The 12,429-nt window shown below is 35.0% G+C and overlaps 1 protein-coding gene across 9 annotated transcripts in view; it reads right to left on the reverse strand.

Annotated features, from left to right (window-relative positions):
• The window catches only part of DGKB (diacylglycerol kinase beta), a 381,330-nt gene that overhangs the window by 201,400 nt on the left and 167,501 nt on the right, over nucleotides 1-12,429 (reverse strand). For all 9 annotated transcript variants that reach the window (XM_008629944.2, XM_017729357.1, XM_017729355.1 and 6 more), the window contains 2 exons: nucleotides 11,231-11,304; nucleotides 4,222-4,296 (listed from right to left, as the gene is read on the reverse strand). In XM_008629944.2, the coding sequence (XP_008628166.1) occupies nucleotides 4,222-4,296; nucleotides 11,231-11,304 (149 nt within the window). The remainder of the gene's footprint in view (nucleotides 1-4,221; nucleotides 4,297-11,230; nucleotides 11,305-12,429) is intronic.

Genomic DNA, 12,429 nt, shown 5'->3' on the forward strand with positions numbered 1-12,429 from the left:
TTTTTTTATCATTAGAGTACAATCAATCCAATGGCTTTGCCATTCTTTGGCAAAAATGTAATTCTTCTAAGAAAATATGGATCAGATTCAATATTTTGTTCAAAAGAAAATAACCATGCAGTTATTATTTTCTAAAAATACTCTTGGTGTATGTATCTTTCCAGAATTTGGGTACTCCAAATGTCCAATAGCAAAGAAATGCTCTAGCAATCAATTCAAATTATTAAGGAAATTCAAATAATTAAGGAAAATAGTGTAATTTTCAAAACAGGCCTCTTGCTTTGTGAAGGTAAAAAAGCCCAGGTGCTGTAGATTCCCAACTAAATTACAGTGTAAGTTGTAGGGAGTCAGTTTTGTTATCTTGGGCATCTTTTAAGTGGGCAGAATTTAAGATTTAGAAAGGCCTGTTGAGGCAAACTTGCAACTAGAATCTAAAAACTAGGTGTTCTCCAAATTAAATGATTAAGGAAGTTATAAAGAAATACAACTTTTGTGGATATAATTTCTATTATAGAGTATAAAAATACCATAAATTAGACATTTTAAATAATAGAACTTTAGGGAACAGAGGCCTTTTCAGAGGGACAAAGGCTTTGTGAAACGCCGACCTCTTCACAGAGTCCTGCGGCTCTGTGGCTCCACTGCTATTCATCCTGCTATTATTTACCTCTCTGTGAGGTGAACAATAACTGAATTTCAGATTCTTCAAGATCATTAAATCCACAATAACAGTTGTTGTCAGAAGTAGAAGACTCCTATAGAGATGTAACAACCAAACAGGGAAACTCTTTTCATGGCTAAAAACACAGGTGCTAGGCACGAATTACACAATGCATCAGCCCAGCAATTTTCACGTCACTGTGTTAACTGTGGCAGTCTGTAACTGTGGAGTACCTTTTATGCCTGTGTTCAGCTGCAGAGCCTACAAGGTTTTTCAAGCTCACTCATATTCCTCTACTGCCAATTAAAGAATGTCTAAACCATTAATTATTATACCCATGTCTAAAGTGTTGCCCTTTGGCTTAGAGCTTCTCGATTTTCAGGCCTCGCAGCAGGTCTCCATTGCTGGAAAAGAATCAATGCAAGAGTTGCTGCCATGAGGTATATTTGCATCATGTACATATTTTTACATAGACTATGTACATAACGTGTCTTGACATAAACTGCTCCAGAAACCCTAACTCAGGCAGGCAAAGAAACTAACAGAAATGTCATTGCTACTGTTCCTGCACTGCTTCATGTACCTTCCCATCCATTATGAAAGAAGACAACACTTCCACTTCAGTAATTGTACATTGAGATACTGATACTAAAATTCATTGTCAACTTGTTCAGAGTATTTTTCTGTTGTCCTGCTGTATTCCAGCAGTTACAGGAAAAATACACAATAAATGGTATGAGGAAAGGTGGGGATTTTTTGTTATTTTTGGGGGTTGTGTTTTGGTTTGGGTTTTTTTTGTTGTTGCTATTAATTTGGAGTCCTGTATTCCAACACATTTCTCTGCAATAGCACGGCTATCCCACCAAAGAGATAGAACAACAGACATAGCAACTGATGCTGACCATTAAAAAAAACCCCAACAAACCAGCAGCTTCACAGTCCCCCTAAGATTTATGATTTTATTAGTCTCCTAGTTCCCTTGTCCTTTTCTCTGCTATTTGAAAAGAGGATACTTAGATTGTTGACAAAAATGAACTGGAAATATCAATTCATGTCAGCCACAGATGTTTGGAACTCAAGTTAGAAAACTTGTGAATGTTATCTTCTTGCTTGATGACAACAGCCCATGAGAAAAATACCATCAAAAATTAAAAATGTTAACTTACAGGTTAAAGCAGACAAGCTGGCTCTACCAAAAAAATGCAAATTCTTAGCTAATACTATAAACATTCTCTAGGTTGAGTAAACACATCTGAAAAGAGTATTTGAAAGCAAAAAAACCAAATCTCAAAATAGGCTCAACTGAAATGTACTGCAATAATCATAAATGCTTTAAAATAAATATACATTATGTTTATCCCTTTCTACTAAATAACCTATTGGGATGAAGAATATACTTTTGCTTTTCTCTGTTCTGTACAGTACCCAGATCTGTTCCGTTTTGATCTAAATTTCATATATGACAACATAAACACAAAATTTTGATTGACAATCCAGTATAACTGGCAGTATAGAGATGGATGAATAAGGGGACGGAGGGATGGATGGATGGATGGATGGATGGGCAGGTTTTATTAGGCAATTCAGCCATTGCAGAAAACAAGTACTGGTAAGTGAAATAGCAGAGTTTATTCAACTTCTCACTTAATGGACAAATTATATGCAGCCTAGAAAGTATTGCCAGGGGCAAGAAGTGATGGCAGGAGATAAACTGGAAATTTAGGATTATTCATTTCTGTGAAATGAATAAAAAAATATACCAAAACAAGCAGTGTCTGTTTGAAAATTAATTAGAATTTTCTTCAAAGTGACTCTGAACTAAAACTACTTCGATTCCTAATAGAAAGAGAAATTGAAAACATTTTCTAAAAAACACTGTCCTGGTTCAAAAGACTAATGTTTAAATTGCCTCAGTGCACAGTTTCAGCTTGAACTTAACACTGCCCTCTTGTGCCTCTGCCTTAAAATGCATTTTTTTCACATAGCCAGATTCATGAAAACTAAATCACCAATGGACAGAAATGCAGCCAGATTTTTTTTTAAGTTCGATGAAATAAGATGAATTTCAACAAAAATATTTCAGTTGTTTTAAAAATCATCCTCTCAATTTCTAGCATGGTATTTCTACTATACAGTATGCAAAACAATATTGGTTACTAGCTTTGTCTCAGTTAATTCTGCCAGTATATTTATTCTTTGAACTAAGAGTACTTAAATTTTCCATACGTGTCAAGACTAGCATAAAATCAACAAACTCCATTCGAATAATAAAAACAGCACTAGCATTCAGGTACAAGACAATTGCAGGCATGAAAGATGACATGCATGTCATTATCTCCATTTTTTTGAGCTGGTTTTGAACCATTCAGCAGGTTAACGTTAACCACACTGCAGTGCACGATATCTTCTAAAAGGATTGAGCCCAATATGCTTTTCACTTTCATCAATGTTACACACATCTCAAGTCTAAGACAATAAATAGCTGATAGAGTATAGTTTAAAGAGAGAATAGCTTCCTGTACATTGGGCCTTAAACCCAGAAGTACTGTCAGAAACAGAGCATAGTCTTTCCAGTAATATAAATGTGAAAACTGAAATGTAACTTTGCAGGGGACAAATCAGACAAGTTTCCACCTTCATCTTCTTTTCCTCCAACTTCAAAGAAAAAAAGTCTAAACAAATAAAAACTGCAAAGATTAAAAAGAGAAGTATTCAAGCAATAGTGTAAACTTAATGTCAGTGAACATATATCTCCTAATATCCTTCTGCAACTCTTCACTGATGTAAAATTTCATGTATCGGTGACATAGGTAAATAGCACCCAGTACGTAAAAAATATTATACATAGCACATATTCAGTTCTGCTCTTATTTTCTTCTACCAAAGCACCCCCGACTTAAAAAGGAGACCAAATCAGGTGGCAAAGATTGGTTGATAAACTGTAATTCTCCTGTCTTCACTCGAATGCAAATTAAGAAGAATCACGGAGGAAGCACATTAAGCAAGGGACTGCAATGCCAGCTGGTTCAGAGACTCACTTCAGTCCACATAAAATGTCCCTGCCAGCATAATGTAGCCTGGCCAGTCATTTTCCAACCACTACATTTCCAAGATTATGTAACTGATAAGGAGTGTGCAGTCACCAATATATTACAGACACATATACATGTGCACATGTGTATTTATGTAAAAGAAATGGATGTCTTGCAGGTCAGTCTTTGAGGTCGCTGATATCTGTAACACAGAAGTAATGCCCCCGAGAACTTGGGTTGCTGATATGGCAGTTAAAGCTGCAACGAGAATTAAATTTATCCCACAGTTCTTATAATGCATATGTTTTCAGAAAACCATGCAGAATAATGCATGGTTTTCAGTAAGACATATGAGACATAGCTTTATTTGTACATGTAAAAACATAATACCTATACATATCTGCAGCCATGCAGAGAACTGCAGTGTTGATACATTCCAAACATGCTATATGTATTTCAGTCTGTTCATTTGATTATACAGCATTTTATTAAATGAGTTCCTGGTAATAATATTAACTGTAGACTTACCCTGGCATTGGTCCATTTCCAGAAAGACTATAAACTTGACGAGGATTTAAAAGGTACTGAAATTTTCTATAAATTCTGAAGAGGTAAAAGAGACAAGGAGAAAATATTTACAGACATGTTTGAAATTTTTTTAAACTTTTCAAATGAAAGAATTAAAGAACTTAGAACATACTATAATTATTTGAACTGCGGGATCTCATTTATACAAAAAATCAAATACTTGAACACAGCAATTATAATTCATACATAGAGAAAGTTGAGACAGAAGTACTACAAGCTATTTACAATTTAAATGCTGTGTATAGACAGAAACAAAATGCAATAAAGAGGTATAATTACACAAGAAAAGGTGAATCACAAAAGCATTTCAAAAAGCATATTGATTTGTATTAAAGTAACTCCATGGCAAAGGAGACATTTTTTCCTGAAATATATTGCAAACAGAGAATTACAAGTATAATTAATTGCAAAAGCTAATTGGCTTTGCCACCCACCAAAAATATCTCCATAGGCTGAAAAACATTATGATAGAGAAAACCTATGGTCAACTACATTTCTTCAGGATTACATTTGAATGGGAAGAAAATGAAAATGATTTGAAGCCATTGTTTTACTAAATTAGACTTATTTTAAAATTATCTGGATAACAGGAAGTAATTTACTGATACAGCATGACAAGCATTGGCCTATCCCACAAGGGACCCCATTTTCTGTCCTACCCTCAGCAATTATTTCTCCAAAATTGTAAATTTAGAAATTTGAGTTTACTTGTCCTAAAAGGATGATAGAGTTTTTTTCTTCATTACAAATATTGGAAATGTAATTTCCTACATTGACTAGAATGTGGTAGCTGATTCGTTTCTCACACAGAAACAAAAAAGCACACAAAAGAGTTGAAGCTCAGAATATATAAATATACACCTGGGATCTATGGCAATAGTTTAAATTACAAACCCATGTTTCTTGGTTTTAATTTTAATGTTTCTGTCCTTAAGCTAATTAATATTTTAATATTTTTGAGAAAACATTAATTTTTTCCCCTGAAATATTGCTTCCTTTCTTTATAATGGCTTAAATAAAATAGAAGCATAATAAGAGCTGAATTTTAGGTTAAAATGTCCACGTTTTCAAATACAGCAAAATAAAACTGTCTAGACACAATCTATGTGCACATTCAGGGATTTTTCTTTCCATATTTTTTTCTTAATAGCAATGCATAATTTATCAGGGTAGCTGGAAGACAAGTGTGTAAAAATACTGAATACAAACAAATTCATAATTATCTCTAAAATTGCCAAATTGGAACATTTTCTTAACTTGTTAATTATTTAGTGATATCAGCTTCATAAAGCATTTTATTCAAGCACACTCACACAAGGTATCCCTGATGCCATTCCTGACAGAAAAAGTCAATATGAAATGACTAGTTTCATTTTCCAAGTATGTATGCATCATTGTCGATGGCTGTGACGATGATTAGATCAGACTTTTAAGAATGGATTTACAACATAATACATATTTTCCCATTTTACAAATGTAAAAGGAGAGTTTTTTAGTTAGTGTGTGTGATTTGCTTCTCAGAGACATGTAGGATTTAACTTGGTCAAAGGTGATGCTAATTTAATTTGCCTAGCTGGCCATAAGAAGTTCATGAACAGTATTTTTACGAAGTCCCAAAGGTCTAAGAGTTATTTTCCTAAAGTTTGGTGCTACAAAACATACTAGCCATTACCTACACTCACTCTGCTGTTGTCAGGTAACACTGAAATGCTATAAAAGCCTTCTTAATAAAGAGAAGGCTGGGTTTCTCTACTCAGAACACAGAAGTTCAACTGCAATGATGAAGAGATTACACTGACTCGTACTTGACTCAGTGCATACCATTCACAGGTTCCAGTTGAACATCAGTACCAGCTAATCACTTTCTAATGACTCATTGCAAATGACACATCAAGCTTTAAGATAGTAAATGCATTTACGTATTCTAGTCTGTGTAAAATTCATAAATTGATGGCTCATTTCCATTCATACATTCTCCATAACAAAAAAAGCTAGAAGCTGCCTATAAATGTTTCCTTCACACTAAGTTGTACCCAGACCTAACAGGGTGACACATGGATGTCAAGGAAATGGACAGTAACTTAACCTTCCAGTTTTACATCTACAGTACCAAACAGTGACACTGACAGGGCTCTGAATGCCTTGCTTCCACATGTAAGGAAGGAATTGGATGTGGTTTGCTGTCACTGGAGATTTGTGCAGACAAGGACATGAGGTGGTGTGGTGGGAAATGCCCCAAAAGACATTTTTGGGATGAAATGCAATTTCATGAACAAAGCTGGTTTATGAAGTTACCACTTGTCCACAAACAGCTGCGCTTCTGTGCCTATATTTGGGTTTATTCTGTGAACTGGTATACTAAAAATACTCAATTTAAAACACAAATCCTTCATTGTCATTTCTCTTTTTACCTAAATCATGCCCATGAATCTCATATAAACCTCAAAATACTCTGCTAGCATAACTGAGGAGGCAGAAAATTAACTCAGGAGTGGCCAAAGGAGCTGGCATCCTCTTTAAACAGCTCAGCTGCTGAAGAAAATACTTCTGAATGCCCCTTGGGCTGAGTTAGACTGAGCTGTCTTCTGAAGAAGAGAGAAAATAAATGGACAAAACCTTGCTGGCAATTCAAAGCTGGCAATACAGTTGACTATACTGTGGAGAAACTTGGCCATGGCAATGCCTTCTGCCACTACTGGGGGATGCATCTTCAGTCATCTAGGGGCTCTTCAAGATGTGGCTAGTATAGGCTTAATTTAACCCTTATGTCAGACAAGGAAGAAGCCAAGGATTCCTCCCCAAAATTAAAAAATGCTAATGATCTTCTCTCTCAGACATACAGTATTTGAAAAAGATAGGTTGGAACTGCTTTTACATTTTGTCTCAATGTTAAATGAAAGCTCTGAAAGCCAGATCAGTCAGAGGGGAGGAGGGAAGAGCTACTATGAACCAAAGTTATTTGAAAACTGCAAAGGTTAAAAATATCATCAACCTGTATTGCACAGACACTGAAAGTGGAGGTACGGAAGCTGATCTCCAGTGCATCCAACAGCACATTTGTCAAGGAAACAATTGTGTAAACTCACCTGCTGGTCAGGCAAATAAACTGGAAAATGGGGAAGTGGAAATCAAAGTAATGAGTATGGCAAAACAACAGCATGATTTAGAAGGACTCCTATATGAGAAACATTACCTTTAACAATAGCCTTTAGAAGCACTACATGCTCATTGTACATTCTTTCTGTTGAAAGAAACTATTTTGTCAATAGTGTACCAAATATATACATTCCATTCACAGATTGTTGAAAACTGTTGCCTTGGTTAGTCAGATCATAAATGCAGACATCCCAAACTGATAGCCCTAGAATGAAATGGATGTCCTGCATTTTTTTTGGATGAAATTAACTGCACCTGTCCATTTCATCCACAACCACTGAAAATATGTTACAGTGTGATATAGCCTGAGCAATTCACTTGCCTGGGTTCGATGAACTCCTATTCAGTCTCATGCTCAGTTAAAATCCATTTCTGGTATGGGTAAGCCTTAAATTCATCCACTTTAATTCTATTTTTTTACTTTCTTCTTAATAAACATTGACTTATATTTTTGTTCTATTATAAACATATGCATTGTCTAATACACAAAATCATTCAAGACCAAATAACGGTAAATACACTTGAGTTTCACATGATGGGCAATTATTAACCTCTTAATTGAGAAGAAAAGATAATTGGGCTATTGTCATAATTCTTTATTTTGTAAAGTCAATGGTCTTTAAAACAGAAACCTATTCAGGAAGAAAATGCTATTTATCACTACACATTCTGAAAAAACTTATTTTTAACATAATGAAAGTTTTAAAATGTATTGATAGGACATGGTTGTAAAGAACGCATTTTTCTGTTCCGAAGGCACTTTTTCTACATATCCATTTGTTTCCCACCACCCCTCTGTTTGAACATTTAAAAACTAAAACTAAAGTACAAAACTTTTTTTACCTTTAAGTCATTCTCAGTTCTTTTCTTTTGCATTTGAGAGATTTGAAAAAAAATTACAAAATACAAGTGGAAACAACAATGTATTACTGGGGGTGTGCATTTATTCAACTTGTTTTCAGTTGGATGCATAAACTCTCTCAAAGGGCAATGAAATGGGCTGTGTTATCACACGGCAAGACATAAAATCTCATACGGGGAACTGTGGGAACACTGGAGACTTGACAATATGCAATAACCTTTCTGTTTTCAATGAAAGTCAATTAAAAATCTTAATTCCATTCATCGTGACCTCTCAAACACAGAGAGTCCTAAGTAAAAACTGAGGAATAGTTTTCAGTAGAAGATTTGCTTAATCTGAATGAATCAAGATAATGAAATTCTGATCTACAAAAATTAGAAGGTTGTGGGTTTATTTTGCTTTCTTTTTCTCCCCTCACTGCTGTGGGAATCTTATTTTTGTTGCAGCATATCTCTAGTCCCACCCTCTCAGCACCTGACCAGATTACAAAATTGCTATAACCAAAAAGCCTGACCTGAATGCCATTTACTTAAATGTTGGACTCGATGAGCCTTGTGGGTCCCTTCCAACTCAGAATATCTGTGAATCACCATAACTGTGCATTTTGCAAAGTAATTTATGTCTTGAAATGTCTGTGATTTTACTTTCCGCAACATAAAACTGCCATAAAATTGGAGGGTAGGGAATATATGGGAATCTTCTCTTTCTGATGACTGACTGTAAAGCAGACAGATAAAACACAAGAAAACTAAAAAAAGTTCAGTATTATTTCTCCTGAAAATGTTTTCATCCCTTAGATTGAATACTCAAACTAATATACACTGTTAACATCCTTATTTTAGATTTTTGCTGCTGGCATTGATACGAAACATTAACACCTAAAAAAAGGAGGGCAAACCCCTTCTTACCAAATAGTCCATATGTGGACTTTTTTAAACCTTTTTGAATCTGGCTTTATATCTAACCATGAGATATTATCTCCTGATGGTGAATGACCTGAGATATGTTTACATGACTATGCAGTTGACCTTCTGATGTGCTTCTCTTAAAACAGAAATACTGAGCCTGCGACCTTGACACATTAGTATGCAATTTAGCATTTTGTGTGTGTGTGTGGTATCAAAGCCAATTTAAGAAGTTCTTACACTTCACTATACTCAGCTGCTGGTGCCTGCCCTCACACTATATGCTTAATTGTGTAATGACACTTGTGGATAATGGTGCTAGTGAATGAAGTGTGTATAGGGCATCCATTTATAAAATTCAAATAATTCCTGTGATCTGTTTGGCCTCAGTAACAGTTTCATTGACATAAACTGAGAAGTGTTAGACTGCAATACATGAAGGGGAATAGGAGCTTGCGATGGGGATCAGGTTTTAAACTTGCTTTTACCCTGGAGAATACCTAACATTAAATGACATCCCTAATGCATTAAGCCCATTCAGATAGTAACACTTGAGACCAATTACAAGCTGGGAACTGAAAGCTGTGAAATAGCATTTCATTAAATTGTTTCTAGGCTATAACTAACTATGTAAGTGCAGCTCTCTAACCTGCCTCTCACCTACATAATTGCAGACTGGATCTCTGATCTATTCATTTCATATTGGTACTATAAGAAGTCAAGCTGAGTGCTAGTGCAGATTACCTTCCACAAGACCCCTGACTGCACAGCAGACCAGGGCTACCTCACACTGAGACTGTGGCTGAAACATGAAAACTCAGGATGGCCCACACTGTTTTGTTCCAATTGCAAAGGCATGTTCTTGAAACTGTTGAGAATTAATCTTTTCGATCATTAACTGCCTTTGACACACCTAGCTGATATCTAGGTACACATAATCGGCTCTCAAGTGATAACCTGTTCTCTCAGAGGCCTTCAAATACAGTTTTAGTTAAATGCTCCTCAGCTGTAAGAATTACTCTAACAACTACGCTGCAGGATTTTTTCCCCTTTGACTGTTTACTTTTAGGGGCACAGGAAGACGTGGTGTAAGGGAGGCAGGGCGGAGGAGGTAGGAAAAACTTGTCCCACCAGCTTTAGAATCACACTGGATCCTTCCTTTTGTGCTTCTGGCAATCCATATCACCAGTATCCACAGGTGTCACCTTCAGCTGGATCCTGGCCAAAAGACCATAATCTTTTCCAAGACTTGAAGTTACAGCACTGACATGGTGAACTAGGCTATAAAAATGTAGTGATTTATGTGATGATCATAAATGGCCATAGTGTTAGCATTTGGGATTCTGAAACATGCTCTGAAAAGTCTGTTTAGGGGGCCACTAATTCAGCTTTCCTGCCTGAGTACCTCTGCTTTATCAGGCCTCTGATACATTAACACTTAAACTAATAAACTCATACATTTTAATTTAAATAAATATAATTACTGACATATGTAAAATTAATATGTCTTTAAGTTTGTGTGATCGGACTCCAATACTTTAACTGGATTTTTAGAATGCTTCCTATCTACAGAAATCAAAAGGTTTCTTTGAAGGAAATCTTATGAAGAGGCTTGAGAGCATCTACTACCAAGTCTTTAAAAAGCAAATCATACATTAGAAAATTGAATACTGCTTCTAATTTACTGGCCTGCCTGTATAATCATTACACAGATTAAAAGAAAACTGTTAGCACTTCAAAGTATTAATACAAGATGTAGCAACTCATATCTTCATGCAAATCACACAAACCTATGCACTGAATAAAGCTTTTTTTTGATTTGAAACAAAACTGTTCTATAAAATTAACTAGTTTTTAAGTGGAGAATTTATAAGTACATGGATATAGGATGTTCAATTGTGAGGAATAAAAATATAAAATTTTGGATTTTTTCCTCATGTACAAACTTTTAAAATTCATTTTTAAATGTATCACAGACCAGAATCAAGAAAGCGAGGAAAAAAAGAAAAAGAAAAAAACCCCTTACCTTTCTCCTTGTTTCCCACCACTTTTAGGATTGACAAAAACTAAAAGTGGATGAGTGCCTGGAACTGGAGTGATCTAAAAGAAGGGAATAACACAGCCACTCATTAATGCTGTGTGTTGCATTCATTTTTTTCCTATAGTAGACAGAAAACAAAAAGCTTAATGCAAACTCTATGTTATGCTATATAATCCAGCTGGAAGCAATACCATAATTTGCAACAATCCTCATTTCATTAATTTGCCAGAAATTGCAAGTGACTTCTCTTTTAATGGTCTCTGTTTTACAGCTGTGTTGCCATTTTAACCTATAATGCCACTGAAATATTGAGATATATACATATATAACCTCTCTTTATATATACATTTGTGTGTGTATGTATATATATATATATCCATCAGTAGAGAAGAAAACTTTAAATGCAAATCATACATGACTTACTCTGACAGTAATTCCATAGAGAAAAAAGCTTAAAAGAAACTGTATTTTGGCGTGAGAAATGACACTATATTATAGACTCTGAAGGTAAACTATAGCTATATGGAACATTGAACTTAACAGATTTTTTTTTTTTAATTACAGCAATGATTACCTGTAATATTTGATAGGATCAGAAATCACAAACTTTTTAAAATGTGGCAACCATAATATTTCCAGGTGTTTAAAGGAACACCTTTCAGCTGACAAAGCTGAAAAAAGGCAGAGGAGAAACCATATGGAAGAAAGGCAAGTCACAGGAAAAGAATGTTGAGGAGAAGGAAGGAAACGACGACTTCTACTATTATTTCTTTAAAATCCTCTTGTGTATGGAAAGTTTTACATGTTCACATTAATATTTAGCTTTACAAACACCTTCATTCTAAGTAATAGTGTTTGTGTTTTCACACTCTGTGTGTGTTCATTGCCTTTACTCCATAGACTTGAACATTAAAAAATCATATCAGATGATCTCTAATACAGGTTTTTAAACCATTTGGCTAGACTATTCATATTTAAAAGTATCACTTTTAGAAATATATCAATTCCAGAATGTTTCAAACTCTATTAAGAGTTCAAAGTCAACATCTCCAAAGTCATGCACAAACAACTTCAGAGATGAAGCTTAGACCATCTGTGTTTCAAAATGACACATTGAAAGGCCTTGCTCTAAATCCTTATTGACAATTCCTGAAATAACAAAATCTGAAGATTTCATAAAGTGT

Source organism: Corvus brachyrhynchos, unplaced genomic scaffold (assembly GCF_000691975.1).
Source record: "Corvus brachyrhynchos isolate BGI_N302 unplaced genomic scaffold, ASM69197v1 scaffold142, whole genome shotgun sequence".
Taxonomy (NCBI): domain Eukaryota; kingdom Metazoa; phylum Chordata; class Aves; order Passeriformes; family Corvidae; genus Corvus; species Corvus brachyrhynchos.